The 19,937-nt window shown below is 36.7% G+C and overlaps 1 protein-coding gene across 1 annotated transcript in view; it reads right to left on the reverse strand.

Moving 5' to 3' along the window:
• Positions 1–19,937, reverse strand: part of ASIC5 (acid sensing ion channel subunit family member 5) — a 37,054-nt gene that overhangs the window by 872 nt on the left and 16,245 nt on the right. Inside the window, exons 5-9 of the mRNA XM_008000085.3 lie at positions 13,295–13,444; positions 11,482–11,629; positions 8,197–8,253; positions 6,111–6,279; positions 1,246–1,337 (exon numbers count right to left, since the gene is read on the reverse strand). Coding sequence (XP_007998276.3) covers positions 1,246–1,337; positions 6,111–6,279; positions 8,197–8,253; positions 11,482–11,629; positions 13,295–13,444 — 616 coding nt within the window. The remainder of the gene's footprint in view (positions 1–1,245; positions 1,338–6,110; positions 6,280–8,196; positions 8,254–11,481; positions 11,630–13,294; positions 13,445–19,937) is intronic.

The following is a 19,937-nucleotide window of genomic DNA, read 5'->3' on the forward strand; positions in this document are numbered from 1 at the left end:
ACATAAAAACTACCATGTTAATCACAGTATACAGTACTGTGGCATTAAGTACGTTCACATTGTTATGCAGCTATTCCATTATCTTTATCTATTTCCAGGATGTTTTCATCTTCCCTAACTGAAACTGTATGCATTAAACTTTAACTCCTCAGTCTTCCTCTTATTGGCCCATGACAACAACTCTTTTACTTTTCTGTCTCTGAATCTGACTACTCCAGCACCGCTTTCATAAATAGATTACATTATTAACCATTATCTCATTGCCCTAGGCCATTCTTAGGACCATTCTGTTTTTGTAAAGTGCGATAATGAAATATAGGCTTCTCCAAGAGCTTTGGCGAATTGACATATTTCCTCCATGTTCAGGGGCTCAGCTGCAATGTCTGACTGCTATCACTTTTGCCTGAGTCTAAGGCCTTCTTCTGTCTCCGACATGGCTTCCTCTAAGATGCGATGAGATCTAGGAAATCAGCCACTATATTTATTAGGGACTGTGCGGAGAAGGCAAGTGAGCAGGCAGTGGTTGTAAAGGAAATGCCTAATTTTGCTTTCTCAGGTTCCTCTTTTTAAGCCACTCTGGGATAGAGCCCTGTGTGGAGGTATGCGGTGGCTGACATTTACCCAGGTGTAGGATAGATGAAACATTCTACAAGAGTCGCTTGATGAGGAATCTAATAGTAAAGTTTGATGTGAGTGTGAGTGGAGACGAAACACCACCAGCCTTTTCTTTATAAAAGTCCATGTGAGGTTATACAGTGTTTTCTAGGGAGTGGAAATATGACAGATTTAAATAGCAGCTGAATGACAAGTTTAATTGAATTCTTGTCCTCCATTGATAAGCTAAACCTTAAATATGAAAGAAAAAAACTGATAAAAATTTTTAAAAATAAGGAGTAATTAGGCCAGGCGCGGTGGCTCACGCCTGTAATCCCAGCACTTTGGGAAGCCGAGGCGGGTGGACCACGAGGTGGGCAGATCACGAGGTCAGGAGATCGAGACCATCCTGGCTAACATGGTGACACCCATCTCCACTAAAAATACAAAAAATTAGCTGGTCTTGGTGGCGGGCACCTGTAGCCTCAGCTACTCCGGAGGCTGAGGCAGGAGATTGGTGTGAACCCGGGAGGCAGAGCTTGCAATGAGCCGAGATCGCGCCACTACACTCCAGCCTGGGTGACAGAGCGAGACTCTGTATCAATAAATAATAATAATAATAATGATAAGGAGCAATTAAATAACACTTACCAAGTAACTCAGGCACACTCACTGCCTTTTGCTGCTGGGTTATCTTATAGTTTAGGTCACTATAGTTAATTTCAATTTTTACAAGATTCTCTCTAGGGATAAAAAATAGAGTTAAAATAGCTTAAGATTGTCAGCATTACTTTTAATTCCCATCTAATAAAAGTAATATTCATTTTTGTTTTATACGCTATTTAATGTTAAACTGGACACAGGATTGTTTTTAATATTAAGCACCATTAGCAGGATGTAGAAGGCATTTTGTCATGTTGGTTTTTAAGAAAAAATAATTTTCTCCAATAATTTTTCTGTACCTCATTCCTGAGAAACTAGAAAAAGGCATTAAATGTAGATATCTACTGAATAAAGTATTTACAAACATTTAAATGTGTGTTTGATTTTCATTCAAATCTTGGTTCTGGTCTTTTGTTACTTACATGACCTTCAAGAAATCACATTGTATTTTCTGAGTCATGGTTTCCTCATGAGTAGTCAGGATTTTAGAGTTGCGCTCAGAGTGGTAGTGAGGTGAAATTAAATTATGTATATGCAAAATTGACACAGAGCCTGAAGTATATTGGGTGTTCGATGAATACTAATTATTAACTATATGTCATTAGTATATTTAGGCAAAGACTCTGTTTTCTTAATGTCTGTTTGAAATCTTTATACGTGACCGGAGTGGCTAAACATCTTTTAAAATGATATTAATAGCTCGTTACATGGTCTTGGAAGCCCTCACTTTCTCTATCTCTAGCCCAGACCCCTACCTTGAACTTCAATAATATATTCAGTTCATTCTTATATTTCTACTTGGATGTCCAATAGATGTTCCAACTTTAACAAGTTCCAAGTCAAATCTTTCACATTTCCCTTATTTATAGTGTAAATTTCCACACTCCGTAGCCAGTCCATCAGGAAATCCCATTTTTTGTGTTACCTTCAAAATATATCTGGACTCCTACGACCTCTCACCCCTTCAAAGCTACCACCTTTGCCCAAGTCTTCATGACCTCTCACCTGGATTTTTGCAATAGCTTGCTAACTGGTCTTTCTGTTTCCAACTTTAATGCACCCCCACTTCAACAAGTATTGTCAGGAAGGACTTTCCTGACAATAATCCACAGACCTGAGAACAACCCTCCCTGACCCTGGCTTCCCCAGGCTGCTTTTCTGCTGCCACTGCCTCACAGTGCTTTACACCATCCGACAAGACTATATGCAGTGAGCACCCATTTCCATCCCAGTGGACAGAAGCGCAGCAAGGCAGGATTTTTGTCTGTTGTACACTGAGGTGTAGTCTAATGCTTAGACTACTCCTGAATCTTAACAAATAATAGGTTGTTCCTTAGCTATATGTAAAATGGACAAATAAGGGAGCAAATTAAAGATGAAAACCAACAAATGAATGGATCAATATTACCCTCTCAGTGTTATAAGCTGAATCTGAAACCAAGCACCTTCTGATTTTAAAATGGCAATAATAATAATAGTATCCATTAAGAATGGATACTATCAGCAGAATTTCTTAAATTATGTGGTGATCTTTAACACACCTAAGGAACATGGCTGTAAATCACTCTCCTTAATGTTTACAATTTTTGAAATCAATAATTACAAATATACTTAATTCAAAATATATCATTAATATGTTTACTTAATTTCCACTGGTTTAACCCTGAGTAACAGGAGAATGTACTATGTTTAAGTAGATAATCAGGGACTGCAGTAATATTTACAAATGATAAACCAGTTCCCAAAGTAATGGAAATAATAAAGTTGTCTTGGAAGTCCAGAAATTTTAGTAATATTCCAGTCTCTTTGGCCTCCATTGTGCTCCTAATTTGCATGTGCACTGATAATATTGTTTAATTTCCCAAGCACAACATTCATAATCATTTCCAAGCATTATCCACCTGCGATTTTGAGAGAAGATAAATTATTCCCCTGCAAAAATATTGTGATATTTGCTCAACTTCTCTCAGGCAGTTGTTTTGTCCAATCATTTGTGTCTCACTGAATCTGTGCCTCATGGCAATAGTGAAATTGTTCAGGATTTAACAGGATTTAACTCCAAAAATATTTATTTGTGTCAGGAGAGGCACAATTATAAAATAAAAACTAAATTTTTTAATTCTATCACAAGATAGTTTTTAAAGAGCTTCCAGATGCTTGAACAGGAGTGCTACATTAGAGGAATTAATTAATTTGGCATAAAGGAAACAATTTTATACAATTTTTATTTCAAAATTTGTTAAGTTCAAACAGAACAATTTTAAAAATTCACTTGTTTTACTGATGAGGTTGGCCTAACTTCAGACACAATTTACCCTTATCTTCAAGGGTAAACTCCACATTGCCTGCTACGGTCAAGCTAAGTCTCTCAACATTTTGAGGTCCAGCAGCAGCCTCATGAGGCCCTGGATTGACCATGAAGTAGCCTTTATTTCTGTCCCAGGAAGACACACATGCAGCTTCATGATTAAGTTAGGGGTTGCTTCTTTTAAAACGACTGCTGCTAACATTTCACATTTGCCGTCCTGACAAACTGCATTTCTGTTTTCTGATTTACCACTCTCTGATTTCCAGTACCTTTGCACAAACCAGTTATTTAATTATATGTGTGACTTCTAACTGTCTCTATGTAGGAGCTGAACAATCCCTGAATCCAGCCACCTTTGTTCAGCTGCTCACCTTAGTCTTCCTGGTAATGGCCTCCACTATTTAAAACCATGTAAGGTCCCTACATGTACATTATGTGATAGGATTAATTGGAGAACTATTCATAATTATATGGACAGGAAACAGAAAAATACTGAGTAGAAGAGGGCAGTTCCCTAGCAAAGGCCCACCCTCAGGCCTGGATAAAGTGGCTCTAAATGAGAACAGGCATTTCTGTTTTTGCACCCAAAAAGTTGCCTTTTGGCCTACTACACCCCTTATCCTGCCTCCATACAAAACCCAAACCCCAAGCTCCAGAAGATACCAGCAGACCAGCAGATCAACAAACCAGTGATGGCAAAATGATGCTGCAGAGAAAGAGAGAAGAGGAGGCACATCTGAACACCAAAGGGAATTCAGCCGGGGGTGTACAGAGAAGAGTCTAGCCATAGGCTGCCTGCTTCCACGCAAAGATCGCAATCCCACTCCATCCCTCCTTCTGGCTCCTGATCCATCTCAATGAGAGCCACCTCCACTACACATTAAAATCTTGCACTCATCCTTCGAGCCCATGTGTAATCCGATTCTTCTGGGACACTGGGCAAGAACTTGGGATACAGAAGGCTGTCACACTGGCCCTTGCCTTTACGATAAGGCAGAGGGTCCATTGAGTTGATTAAACCTCCAGCCATCTGTAGACAGCAAAACTGAAAGAGCTTTGCAACCCTAGGGTTGCAGGCACCCACCCCTAGACACTACCATGGGTCAGGAGCCCAAAGCGCTCCCCCAGCCTCTGCACCTGCCCCTCTGCATGCTCTCCATAGGAGTTTGAGCTGCGAGGACACCGAACAGGCAAGCCACACCCCTTCTGCACATTCTGCAAGGGGAAATCAGAGAACTCTCCTGTTTCAAGAATAATCTGAGTTTTTGGGGGGGAAAAAAGAAAAAAACAGCATTCCCTAGGATCCTCTTGTTTCACACATGGCTTTCTTTTCTGATTCACCAGTATGTCTCCAAAATCATGCCTACTTTCTCTGCATATTAAATATTTATGAAACTCAGGAGATTTCCATCAACCAAAAGACACAGGAAATGTTCTTCTAAATCATATTTAAATATATCAGGAACAATATTAAAAGCAAATCAGTTTCCCACATTAAAGCAAAATATATAAATAGATGTCTGTGCTGGAGTTGGAAGTGTAAACAAACATAATTGTACATTTTACAGCTGTTTATCATTTTATCTGCTGTTTGGAATCACTCCATTAGCCCTGTTTTGATGAAAATCCTTTTTCTTTCTGATCTGTAAAGACCACTTTATTATCTCAGCATTTACATAGGAATATCTTTTTTTATTTTATTAAAGTAAGTACAAAGCTAACATTGTAATCAAAGCATGCTTTCCAAATTATGTACGCATCTGTGAAAATGTACATCAACCTTAAGTTAGTTAACATATTTTTATTTTAATAGATATAACTACAAACACCACTATACTATATATATTGCTGCTTCATGTCCTAGTCCTAAAAATACAAAGAAGAAACACAGAGAAATGCTAAAGTTGCTTCCCTGTTAAAAAACAAAGAGTTATTTATGAAGTTTGATTTGTAATTTTTAAGAGGCAGTATGGTATAGCAGAAAGAGGACTAATTTAATTTTCAGTTAATCAGGGAACATGGAATCATGTATCTAGGTTGCAAAGACATGGGGACCAGCATCAAAGTTCTTGGGCATAACTTCTTTCTGGGCCCCTGACTACCTTCACAGAACCATTTCTTAAAATACGATGTCCTTCAGTTTCCTCTTCTGTAAAAATAGAATATTAATTTCTGTTTCATCTACCTTGTACAGTTATTAGAAGACTCAAAGTGTATAATGTACAAGTAGGAAATTTTCACATTTTAAGGCATCCATTGTTATCAGTCAACATTATTATTTTCCCCAGTGTGGGCAATAAAGGTTTGATCATGAGCAAATTACTCACACAAGCATCATTTTCCTCTTCACACAATTAAAGTAAGGAGTTGAGCAATATGATCTTATCTACTTTTAAAATTCTATGGGTTCATTGTTAGTTCAGTGAAAAAAGCTATTGCCTCCCTTGATTGATCAGAATTTCATTTACTAAGTCTTTGAGGGTTTTCAATAAAGAAAAAAAAATCTATGTTAATTATCAGTAGTTTTAAAGGCTAGTAAGATTACCTGATGTATTTCCGGCTTTGATTCAACTTCTTGGAAAGATAGTTCAAAGCTTTTTGACTTGGAAAAGAGGAATAAGAAATAGTAGCAGGGTATTCTGTTTCTTCACAAGAAACAGGGCAGCTAGAGTTATGTGTTCCCACTGTACATAACTCCTTAAGTTCAATGTGGTCTGAAATGAAAATCAGGACAGGGAATTCAGAGAAGAGAAATATTTCATCATGGGTAGGACAGTTTTATAAAGTTTATCATTTCACTTTCAATGTTAAAAAAAAGTGGTTACCAACAACAAATGGTGTTTATATGTTACTCTGAATGTAACAGAAGAGATACAATATAAGGCCTGGAAGTTTTTATCTTTGAATTCATTGAGTCACTGGATTGGGATTTTTATTGGATTTAAGAAATTATTTTCAAGAAGTATCTGGGTCTATTTCTGTAAAATATCAGATATTTGGACAGAAGAAAGATGGAAAGTGTGTGACCCCATGTCACTTTGAGAGGGACAGTCAGACAACCCTGCAAACCAATGTCTCAGGTTTACACTAAACATCTTCAGATTTCTCTCAACATACAGTGGTATGAAATGTGCTCCTGGGTATTTGCAGTCTCTTATTTCTGTTGGCCCGGTCACTTCCAAATCAACCCCCGAGGTTCTCCATTCAGTGTTCTCTCTTGGCTCCTTCAGAGCAACCAGGCTATCCATGCAAACGCATACTGGAAAAAAGTCCCTGCAGCAGGTAGTGTTTGTCTCCAGCTTCCCTTTGGACCACCTCGCAGTGCCCATTCTCACGGCTCCTCATCCAAGCTAGATACTCAGGTTCTTGTTTCTCCTTTGGTTTTGATACTGAACCCCTTTGTTCTCATGAACCCGTTGTTTACCAAGACCTCCTGGTAACTGACAAACTTTGAGTTTGTTTATCAGACTCTAACTTTGACTTCTCTGGGAGATAACTTTTGCATGCATCTGCTAGTTCTTTAGCACTGCTGGTAAAGACCACCACTCTTCCCCTACACTCACATGCATTCACACGCTCCCATACACACATAAGCTCACACACACATATACACACATACACATACTTACATACATATACTCTCATGTACATAATACTCTCTCACACACACAAACACACACACTCTTCTGACCCCCTTATCCCACAACAGTCCCTGCTGAACTGCATGCATGGTTTTTTTCTCCAAGCTCTCCCTCCAGCCTCCAACAGCGATAAGGAATCAGAAGAAATCTAGCAACATCATTTCAAGTCTGTCAGTTAGTAATATGGCTTTTGCATGTTCAGTCTGTAGTCTACATAAAAAAAGATTCCTTCTACCTATAGCCATACCTTGAAATATTTTACAACCATTGAAAAGAACCTTTTCAATCTATTCCTGCTATCCTGGAGATATTTCCACAATGGGTTAGAAAAGCAAGTTGTGTAGAAGGGTATATACTGGGATTCTGTTTTAATAAAACAACCCATGACTTCAAGTGATAAATATGGAGATGTGTATGTGGAGAAAGTGATGGTAGGATATATTAAAGTGTTAGCGATTGTTCCAGGTTAAGGTAAAAGCAAAAAAAAAAGAGTGGGCTCTTTAATAACAACTTGTCCCAAATAAATATGGCATGTATAGTTATAATTACATTTATGAAAAAATTTTATATGCCATGTACATACAATGAAATGAACGAATGAAAGATTACTCCCAAACAGTGAGAGGAATTCTCAGTAATAAAACTTCTACTTATTTTTACATGATTTCCTTTCTATTCTGTAGTATTTTAACTATTCACAATAAACATGTTTTATTTGTGGAACAATAAAAAAACAACTAGGATATTTTGATTATAAAAAAGAACAAAATTTGAAAATTCAGATGTGTCTTAGTATCAGAGGGTTTTTGTTTGTTTTTGTGTACTGCCTGTGTTTGTTAGCTACTATTTAAGAACACTTACAAAAAGATCTTCTCGTATGTACTATATTCTGTTTAATTTCTGGGCTATCCATAGTTTGACTTAATCTCCTGTATTACTTTGAGCAACTTTAATATAAATCCTGAAAACAAAAGTAAATTAAACACTTACCAAGTACAGGAGAAACACAGTTGAAGTACTTTTGTAGGTCACATTCTATCCCATTTCCTTAAAAATAATAAGTGTAACATATAGAGACTTTACATTTTGTAAAATAAGTGATCTAATGACAAAAATACCTTTCTCACCTACATCTGTCCATCCATTCATCCACTCACCCATTCATCTACATGAGCATTTATTCTTTCATAAGCAAAACTATGGAATCAAGTTAGTATTCAGTGAAAATATCTGTTGGGAGGAAGAATAATGCTTTCGTTTCTTTCCATACATCTTTCCGTCTGTCTACATCATTCTAAAATCTTCAAGTGGGAATAATAATTTTAAAATGTGAGTAGTTTCCAAATTTAAAATTATGTTCACAGTTGTCATCTCATTTGATGCTGTTCACAATCCTGCGATATGAGAATCTTCATTTTACAGATAAAGAAACTAACCCTCAGAAAGTGGCTTGCTCAAGACCACACAGTTAGGGGAACCTTGGCACATTCTGTATATCTTCCATCCTGCTCCCTCTATCCATTTACACACACACACACACGCACACACACACACATTCCCGATAGACTGCCATTCCAGAGGTAGGATGGGGGGGCAGGTAAGTACCAACATTTGTTAAGCACCTACTATAGATTGTCAGATTGTCAGATATGTAGTAAAATCACTATGTATCAGAGCTGGGTTTACTCCTAGGGCTGATTCTAAAGCCTTAGTCACTTAGCCTTAACACAATATTTGTCTATTGCTATAGCCTATGTGGCTCAACAGTTAGCCACAATGTTTAGTCAATAATCTTGAAAATAACCAAACGAGATTGTCCACTCCCAATGTGTGGACTATTTGTGGAATGTTTGACTAACTATAGGGAAGTGCTCTTTATGAATAAAATAAAATAAGTAAAAAAAATCTACCTCCAACACTGAGTTAGGAAAAAGTCTCATTTTTCTGAATTATTTCTTGCTCTGGCAATAATATTTCTTCCATTATAAAGAACAATTCAGAAAAAAAAAAAAGATGGTAGATGGAACACAAAAAAGAAAACGAAAAGAAAAACAAACAAACAAAAAAGAGCAATGAAATTTTGGAAATAACCAATATCTGAAAAGCTATTTTGGAGATTGCTTCCTCAAATTGTTAGTGGAATTACCTCAGTCAATTCATTTAACGTTTAGAATCTTCCATTTATTCATATATCAGTAGACTTAAAGGTATGTGTGAGAATCTAACCAAATAAGATCATATTCCTGAATGCATTTGATATATATCTTAAAGATCATGCAGATATCATTCTTTGTGTGTTATATAGCACCTTGCCTAGTTTCTGGTCCACATTAGCCAGTAGGCTTTTGTTTAATAATAATAAATTTTAAAATTGTAAACCTTATTCTGCATGAAACAATTCAGACTTCTTTCCAGTAACTTTGCCAGTAAATTAGGAAGGAGAAATCAAAGCCAGAGCTAGCAGTTTTACATAGAACAGCAGTTTTTGGAGGGGCCAGAGATCAATAATCTGGATACTAGAAAGAAGGATGTGACGATTCTGGAAACCTCTGAAAAATAATGAAACCTCGTTTGCAAAATTTATATCTCAAACAATGATTACAGTGAAAGAGATTTGACGTAACTGACTCCATCTTGTTTCTAACCTCCAACCTGCCCTTGTTCATTCTTGGGCGTTAGCTGAACTAACTTTGGGAGGAACTTAATTTTTTATGGTTTAGCTCTGAAACAGACAATAACAGCGCTTTCCCAAAACAAACCCCCTTCCTGCCTGGGGACTAGCCTGCCTTTGTAGTGCTAACAAATTAGTCACAAGATTAGAAATTATGTTTAGGGGTCATGCAGCTGGAGGGTGAAAGATTCTAAACCTCCCCAAATTGCTTCTAGTGATAGCATTACTATTGTAAAAGCTAAGATCAGTGCTTGAGATATGTTGCAGACCCGGCCTCCAATGATCAGCTGGAACCACTCAGATAAAAAATCTGGCCCATCTGGTTCTGTGACCCCTACCCAGAAATTGACTCAGCGCAAAAAGACAGCTTCAACTCCATATCATTTCACCTCTGATCTGACCAATCAGAATCCCTGATTCACTGGTTCACTGGTCCCCTTCCCACCAAATTGTCCTTAAAACTCTGATCTCAGAATACTCAGGGAGACTGATTTGAGTCATAATAAAACGCCTCCCGCACAGCAGCTCTGCATGAATTAGTTTTTCTCTGTTGCAATTCCTTTGTCTTGATAAATCAGTTCTGTCTAGGCAGCAGTCAAGGTGAGGCTGTTGGGCAGTTACAATATTTTGGCAGGTAGATTGTGTTACAATATATCTTTCTAGATATGCTGTGGGAGGGGGATGTAAGAGACCTGAATAAAAATATCTGACATTTATATAGACTGTATTCTGTGCCAGGCACTATTTGAACCACTTACATACCCCTTTCATTCTTACAGCAACCCTATAAGATGGAATTATTATCCTCTCCTCCATTTGACAGCAGAGTAGAGAGGTTAGGTCACTTGTTCAAGATCACCTAGGGGAGAAATTGTGGAGCTGGCATGAGCGGCCTGGTTGAGATCTGGCTCTTATTCACCCTGCTCGATTGCTTCCTTGAATGCTTGCCTCTCACCCATGGTTCTGGAAAAGTTGCAAATTGTATGAAAAGGAGGCCCCGGAAGGTAAGTTTACAGTCACAAAGGAAACAACTTTGCAACAGTGAAATCTTCAGGCTTGGTAAGACATATCCATGATCTAATTTTTCTTTCAAAATTAGAAAAACTTGGTGTGCTGTTTTAGATATTTGAGACCATCAAATTTTAGCCTTTGGGAGTAAGTATTGGGGCCCCACCCTGATAACACAATTTTCTTTTCCAGAAATCTCTGCTATGATTTTATAATGTAAAACTTGTCAGTCGAAGTTGTACTTGGCAAGTGGATAATTTTCCAGTGTAGAATTTCATAAGAGTGGAAAACAATTTAGTGACATGTTGATTTGCTATGTTTCAAATTAAGTAAATATAAACATAAAATTCAAAGAAATTTAGGACTGAACTTCTGATGACTTTGTCACTAGTTGTCATTTTAGGCTGCAAAGAGAAGGAACAGGCTTAAGAATGTAATAATTTTCTGTGAATGGGTTAGCAGCATCTGTAATTACATTTAATAATACTTAATATTCCATTTGTATTTCAATACTCTATTCCTCCCAGACCTTTTGTAACCCTGTAAGAAACACTTAACTGTCTAGTTAAGTAAGGGGGCAGTTAGTCTTTATTTACCAGGAAGAAGAAAAGGCACACATCCACATTGCTTTTTTATGTGCTGGGCTTTGCATTCCTTCAAGCAACCGGAAGTGCTGTAGTTGCTAAAATTCTGCAGCTTGATGTTAGGATTGCATTCTCCCCAAGGGTATTCTTGATGAACTGTCTTAAGATAAGATAAATACTTGGTTCAGGAGATTCATTTACATCAATTTTCCATCAAGAAGCTGATACACATTTTTACTTTACTCTCAGAGCTCTTTGATTTCCAAAACCAAAATTGGTTACATTTATCTATTTTGCCTACTCTATTGACCTGAAATTCCCTGAAGCTAAGTATAATAGTGATCCTTAAACATATATCCCAAATGTGAATTAATAAAGTCAGACACACTGAGTATTCTAAAAATCAACTCATATAAGGAAAAAAAGATCAGTTACGTAAATGTTATATTAGTGTAGTAATCAGCTCACCTACAAAACAGCAACCAAAATCACACTTTAAAAAGATCCTTTAAGAAGCAACTATTATGTGCCAGGCAACATGGTGTTGCAGAGCTTTCTCCTTAGTTCAGCTAAAACTGAGCTCTTGTCACATGACCAGGAGACATGAGGCTCGCAGACACATAGAAGGGTAAGGAAATGGAATTTATTGGGTAAAAAGGAAAAAAAAAAAAAAATGACTCTCAGCTAAGTGAGAGAGAGTCTTGCTGGTAGGTTTCCCACCTCACAGATTGAATCTCAGGTCACCACACAGATACAGGAGAGGCCAGACTCCTCCCCACTGCAAACAATGTAAACTTCCCAAGGCTCCACCCCTTCCTCCCAATGTGCAGGTGGGCATTTTTCAGAAAGAATCAGGTGAGAAAGGGCAGACTTCATCTGAGACAAGCAGTCTAGTTTTTCAGCCTTCAGACTGTTTTAGACTTGAAGGTGGAATTTCACCAGGGGCCGTTGGCTGTCTCTTGTGTCTATCAATGATAAGTGCTTTCTTTGCAGTACTTCACTTAAACTTCCTTACTATGAAAGGAAAATATTACCCCTGTCCCATTTGTACAGAAAGGAGATGCAAATTCAGGAAGCTAATTAAAGAAAGTTACTGAGCAAGTAAGTGGCTGGCAAACAGAAACCTACCAGACCAGCCTGACTCCAAGATTCCTGCTTTTCCCACTAATTTTCTCCTTCCCAGATAGTCTCATTGAAGAATCATGGCTCAGCAACTTAGGTACCTTTTTATACTTAACGACCCTTTCCATTTCTAATGAAATGTAAAGTTACTTTGGATTTGATAGGCTTTCCAGCTTTAACTTATATAGTTTCTTTTCTTTTTTTTTTTTTTTTTTTTTTTTTTTTGAGACGGAATCTTGCTCTGTTGCCCAGGCTGGAGTGCAGTGGCCGGATCTCAGCTCACTGCAAGCTCCGCCTCCCGGGTTTACACCATTCTCCTGCCTCAGCCTCCCAAGTAGCTGGGACTACAGGCGCCCACCACCTCACCAGGTTAGTTTTTTGTATTTTTTAGTAGAGACGGGGTTTCACTGTGTTAGCCAGGATGGTCTCCATCTCCTGACCTCGTGATCCGCCCGTCTCGGCCTCCTAAAGTGCTGGGATTACAGGCTTGAGCCACCACGCCCAGCCCACTTATATAGTTTCTGTTTCCACTAATCATGTACCTTCAGATAAAGGAAAAGAATCTGAAATGAAATTTTGGAATTCTAATGGTGCTTTACAGGCATGGGAGAAAGGAATTTCTAGTGAAAAGCATTACTTATGTGTTTGATACATTCACTACCCCACCTAATTTCCTCAGACTCGACTTCTCTGCAGTATTTACCTTCACTTGGCGGATGGTTACCCTTGTGTGCATTCCCACAGGTGACAACAAGCCTAACCCATCAAACTGTGGCACCGTCTTTGGTGAATGGATAGCAAAGATGATCCCAGCATCAACGAAACCAAGGTCTGGGTTATCAGTGAATGCCTCCTGAAACAAAAATATGTTTTTGCCCAAATTGCAAATTGACTATATCAGTTCTATACAAGTTTAGGATTTCGTTTTATCATCTCATGATAGCATTTGACTAATCCTAAATATTTTATGTTATATTTCAACCTCTTTTTGTCTAAAGTGTGTGAAAATTAAACATCTAAGACATACTTTAGTAGTTGAATCTGTGAAAGGAAAATATCTTGGGTCCCTTCAAGCTGGGGTCTACTCAGGGCAGTCCTGAAATAATTGAGGCTTGTCTCATTATTTTTCTTGATTGACGTCTGGTAACCACAAAGGGATCCTGAGTGAAGGCAACCTGGCCCGCAGCAGCTAGCCTATGGGTGCTTGATACCAGCTTGGGCACCTTATAGCCCAAACCAATAGGATGATTGCTGAAGTCCAGGAATTCTTTCCTCTAGGGATCCCTGATCATCCATTGTTTTTCATTTGGGGGTCTGAGGTTCATTCGCTGTTCAAAAAAAAAAAAAAAAAAAAAAAACTCCTTTTGTTGTGGAAATTTCCACTCGCTTCCATCAAGGAAGGTGAACCTGTCTGCTTCTGCATCGGCAGAGAGCAGTTTTCAGCTTGGTCCCCATCACTAGGTGAGAAAACTGGTTTGGGATTCTTTCTTGCAAATTCTTTTTAAAGAACTAAAGTTAGCATTAACAACCAGCTGGTATTAATTTCTGCTTAAACTTAGAGCGCTCAGAAATCATATAATTTGTGTGATCATTGTTAGTTTTGCTTAACTGTTTTGTTGTTTGTTTCTGTCTTGTTGGGTTCGTGTATGTGTTTTGGTTCTTTCTCTCATTGGATTTGACCAACTCAGAATTCCCTAACTCATGAGTATGGAATTTTCCACTCCAAAGAAATAGAGCACCTTGCTTCCCTAAGCCTTTTGGGGCATTCTCAGGTGACTGAGAATCACATGGGGGTGTCTGGGAAGAATGCTCTCTAAAATATGTAGTGGCTCTAAATAAGTATCCCCCTTAGAAGAATATATTTAGGGTCTAATCTCAGCTGGCAGGTGCATAGTAGGAGCGGACCCCTCCTGCATCTCGAGCCCCTGACACACTGTGCCAGGGAGCTGCAACACAAGAGGACCAATCTGGTTCAGGGGGTAACAGCCCTGAAAAGCTAGGTCTGTTAGCACCTCATTTTGGGTCCAATGCATGTCCCAACTTGGTTAAATCCAAAGGGGAACTCTAAATTATGCAGAACAAGGCCTCTGAAGTGGAAAGAAAATAGTAATCAAAAGGAAAAAAAAAAAAAAAAGGAAAGATTTTTGATTTTGACTACTAAAGGGGCTTTATTTACATAACAAAGTCACCTTTTTATCAACCAGACCAAACTGAAAGAGCAATGGCTGTACTTCTGAAATAGCAGCATTTTGTTCTAGCTGAAATATGGTAATGAGATCTAAAAAGAATTTTTTTAAAGGAACTCAATGGTTCAAAGTCAACTTAATTAAAACGTTAACATCCAAGATGTGTGTGTGTATGTGTGCATGGGTGCATGTTTGTATTTAAAAGGCCTTCAGGTTTTTGGGTTTTTTTGTTTTTCTCTCCTAAGACTTTGTCTATTTTTTTTAGCAAAAGTTTTTTTTTGTTTTTGTTTTTTTTCCTTCAGTTGACTGAATTCTGTTTTCATCTGACCTTTTGACTAAAATAGTTATTGCAACAGAGGCTACTCTTGGGTTTTTAAGGAAGAGTGTAATTTAGACACTCAGAAATGTCTTTGTTAAAAAACAATAAGTGCACTGTGAAAACATCACATGGTCTAACCTCAAAATAATTCTACCTTTTTTTGGAGACCCAGGATTCAATGTGAGCTCTGCTCAGAGCTTAGAGATCCAGTTAAAATATAGGTAGTCCCTATCTAAATAAAACTGGTCTCCTTATACAATACTATGGTAGAGTTCTATAAGTTTAGGTTAGATTTGGCTCAAAGAAAATTAAAAGCATCTCCCTCTAGCACCAACAGACTTTTTCTTTCTGTACTTTATGATATAAAGTTTGCTATTTTATTTTCAACTGAGTTGTTTCATTTAATAAGCAAATTTAAGGCTATTTAGCTAACAACTGCCTAGGGTTGCAAAACAGGTTATCAAGAATCTGAAAGTCTAAGATAGGAAAAAAAATAATAAAAGGGTCTTTATGAATCTATAAAATGTACCTTTATTGGCATACCTAACATGTCTATGTATTTGTATGTCATGTACACAGTGTTTCACTACAGAAAACATATAAAACGGCTCTAATTAATTGGCTTAAAGAAAAATAAAAGTGTTTAAATCAAATATTTTATCAGGAAAAAAGAAAAGACTAGTCGAATTATTTTTCAAGTTTATGTAACTTAAGTAAAATCTTTAATTAAAAAAAAAACTAGCTTTAAAATGACTGGTAAAGTAATATCAGAAATGTCTTAAGAATTGCCAGCATACTTTTTTTGTTTATATTTATTAATCAGGCAATTTCAACTTATCCCTGCCAAACACTATAAAATGTCAAAATTTGGCAGAGAGGTTACAAAACTATAAACTTAGCCCCAAACAGAATGATTGTTGCTTATGCAGTTTTTAATAAATAAGATATTGATGTTGGTTTAATGAAAATAGCTGCAGCTTAAATTTTCTAAGATTACCATAACTTCCAATCTTGTAACTTTAGGCAGCCTATTCCACAGGCAGTAAGGAGGTTTGTTGTGGAAAGAACTGCTATTGTCTTTGTTTCAAAGTTAAACAATAAACTAAGTTCCTCCCAAAGTCCAGGAATGAACAAGGACAGCTTGGAGGTTAGAAGCAAGATGCAGTAAGTTAGGTCATATCTTTTATACTGCCTCAGTTATATTTTTGCAATGGCAGTTTCATAACTTTAAATCATGACTATTGCAGTTTTCATAAATAATCTAGGTGAACAATTAAAATAAAATAGGTAAGGGATAAATACTTGTAGAAAAGTTATCATAGTGTAGAATATAAAGTTATGTTAATTTAATAATAGATATGTCATTACATAGGTATTTTCCAATAAATATATATTATAGAAAAAGTCTTGCTAAAAAAAATTGTGTCCTTTTTAAATAAAGATAAACAAATCTTGTCTAATTCAAAGCTTATCTAAAGGTTATGTATAACACAATTTAAAAAGAACAAGGAAACAAAAAGGGATGTAAAAAATGTTATAAAAATAAAGAGGTTTTTTTGTGGTAAGACAGCTTAAAGAGAAATAATATGGTAAATTTAGTCCTAAAATAAAATGACCGGTTGTTTAAGAAAAGAGAGGTGTTCAGGACAAGCCAGAAAGTCCAAGCATGTCATTAATAGTCAGTGGAAATCACAATAAAGATTTAATTTTTAAAAAACCAAAAACTTTAATATGATCAAGTTGTCACATTATTATTAAGTTTTGGTTTGCTTAGGAAAAGCACTGAGATAATTTTTTTTTTTTAATTAAGGTTATTACATCCATGTATCTTCCTGCATGTGCTTTTATAGTCCTTGTGACATTAAGTTACAGGGCTTTGACTCCAGGGTCTAAAAAGGACACCAAGCCCTACTAAATCTTAAACACTAACAGCAATTAAAGCCTCATCTTCAGGCCCCATAGCAGACTCCAATCAAAATAAAATGCATTCCTGGCCAGCACAGGAACTTACACCTGTAATTCCAGCACCTTGGGAGGCTGAGCAGGTGGTTCACCTGAGGTCAGGAGTTCCAGACCAGCCTGGCCAACATGGTGAAGCCTCATCTCTACCAAAAACACAAAAAATTAGCTGAGCATGGTGGTGCATGCCTGTAGTCCCAGCTACTTGGGAGGCTGAGGCACGAGAATCACTTGAACCCATTTAGCAGAAGCTGCAGTGAGCCAAGATCATGTCACTGCACTCCAGCACTCCAGTTTGGGTGACAGAGTGAAACTCTGTCTCAATAAAAAATAAATAAATAAATAAATAAATAAAATGCATTTTTGAGACATAGGGCCAGAAATTAAAGCCATTCAACTCCTCAAGGTCATGTGCCTATTGAGAAAGAAGTGGGCATGTGAGATTGCAATGGGTGACATTAAGAGACAAAATAAGTTCAGTTTCTCTATAAATTAATCATGAACATCAAAGGCACAATGATTCGAGATCAGCATATTGACTCCTGTGTCAGATTAACAAGGTTTTCTTGAAGCATTAACTAACTACTTAATAAAGATCATAAAAGTTATAAAAGGCTTATGGAAGTTATATTTTATGGTCAAGATTAAATTTTATAGATTGTTTACAAAATTTTGAAAAACAAATTTAATGGCTTCATGTTGTTTTTATTAAGGCTTCTTGTTTGGAAAATTAAGTCTCCTCTCTCAAAGAATGAAGCTTTTTTCTTTTTTTAAAAAAAATTCTTGAGTTACCACTTTGGTTAAATGAATGACTTTACAATGACCTGTAATCCTATTTCATAATATCAAGTGTTTTAAACTTTTGATATTTGATGATCTTTCTAAAATCAAATAATAAATGTCTTTTTCTGACCTAATTAATCCTTTAAGATATTAGTTTCCCTAAAGTCCAAAAATGACATAATTTGGCTTACTTGGTATAAAAATTACACAGGAAGCATTGTCAAATATGAAATTGTGTTTAGTTTTCATTGGGCTGTATACAAATGTTATTGGTATGTGTTCCAGAATTAATGGAAAGGCCTGTAATTCTGATATGACTTAGTGTACATTATCAATAATAATCATAATCGTTATGCTAAAACTATTGTGTACCACCAAGGTAACAAATTTCCTTGTCAATTGTGTCTTTGACTATGTCTGCTCTAGAAACTTTTTTCATCCAAGGACAATTGTTCTCATGTTTTGGTCCTTGTTAGAAGGTGTTTTTATAATCAGCTATAAAACTCTAACAGGTGCCCTTAAATGCAGGTTTCTGATAACTTTGGAGGTTGTAACACTAGAAAAGAGGAAAAACTTTCAGTACTCATGGAGAGCTAAAATGTTCATGAGTATTAAGCAGAACAGGAATGAACTGCATGGACTCAAATAATCTTTTTGACTTTTTACTTAAAATGTTTGCTGATCCCTTGTTTTGTTTTTCAGAGTCTTAAAACTTTTATTTTGAGCTACTGACAGCTTTTAACAATTTAGTATACTCCTATGAACAAAATGTGGAGCATAGTTAATTCTCTCTGCCTGATTTCTCCAGAATTTGGAAACTATTTGTGAGTATTCTTAACTTGTGGTGATACAGTTATTTGCATAAGTGCAATAAGAATCTGTTTTCATTTGTAACAGGACACAATTGGGGAAACTGGTTATTTTACCAAGGCTTTTACTAGAATGGTGTGCTTTCCTTTAAGGACTCAAACTTGGCTTATGAAACCAATAATGTCCTTGGAAAAACTGACCTCATATTTTGTGTACAGAGTCTCTGTACAGGGTTTCTGACCTGTGGTAAGTAAAGAATGTCACTTTCTGACAGGCCCAGAAGCTCCAGGTTTATCTTGGAACCTCAAGTGGAGAGGAAATTCACCCAACTCATAGTTACTTGATGGCAAAAATCCATGGCTGGACTCGGCTTTTGAAAAGTCTTATCTGAGATTCCTTCTATGGAACAAATTTCCACCAAAGGCAATTTAAAAGCCTATGTAAAAAATAACTATTCTTGCTGAACTGTATACAAATAATTTGGCAAAATAAAATAAACTAGTCCTAACATGATTTGTCTTTAGCAAAAATGTGAAACTTTATGTCCTAATTAATCCTTTAGGATTAGAGAAGAGAGAAAAATTATGTTTCCAAAACTATAGTACACCTGTTGTTAGATTCTAGTCTTGCCCAGTGTTTTTCAGTTTTTATTGTTTTCTACAGTTTGGACCAAATAATTTTTCTTGGCTACAAGCCATCAAAATAGCATTTTCAATTTTTTTCTTTTTTTCCCCCATTTTTCCTAATTTGGAGTCCCTGAAAACTAAGCTGTGCTTTCTTAACATCCTGCAAACTGAAGCCTGTCAACTTAAACTTTAGAAGAAAGTAACAGCAATCTATTTACATACATAGCCACTTTTCATACCTATCTACTGATGTACAGACTTCAAAGTAATGTGGACTATATGAATTTTTCCAGGATTGTTCTTTTGTTTGTTGTTGTTTTTCTCCCTTCCTCCCCCTATTTTCTCTTCATAGAACATGAGACTTTGCAATCTTCTAAAAATAAACTGTTGAGACCTACCCATCTAGTCATAAACCATCCTAACCATGAGAAAATCAGATGAAAACTGAGACCAGTGACTCATGTTCTCCTAAAATGCTTTCTCCTGAAGATTTTTTTTAAAGGGAGTGGGGGAATGGGAAAGGAGATTATCTTGGGACCCTTGAAACTGAGAGCTGCCTCCCATTCTATTCAAAGGTATTCCTTTGCTCACTGAGACAGATGCTTAGTCTGATTGCCTCCTTTGGAAAAGCCAATCAGAAACTCAAAAAAAAAAATGCAACCA

Source organism: Chlorocebus sabaeus, chromosome 7 (genome assembly GCF_047675955.1).
Source record: "Chlorocebus sabaeus isolate Y175 chromosome 7, mChlSab1.0.hap1, whole genome shotgun sequence".
Taxonomy (NCBI): Eukaryota; Metazoa; Chordata; class Mammalia; order Primates; family Cercopithecidae; genus Chlorocebus; species Chlorocebus sabaeus.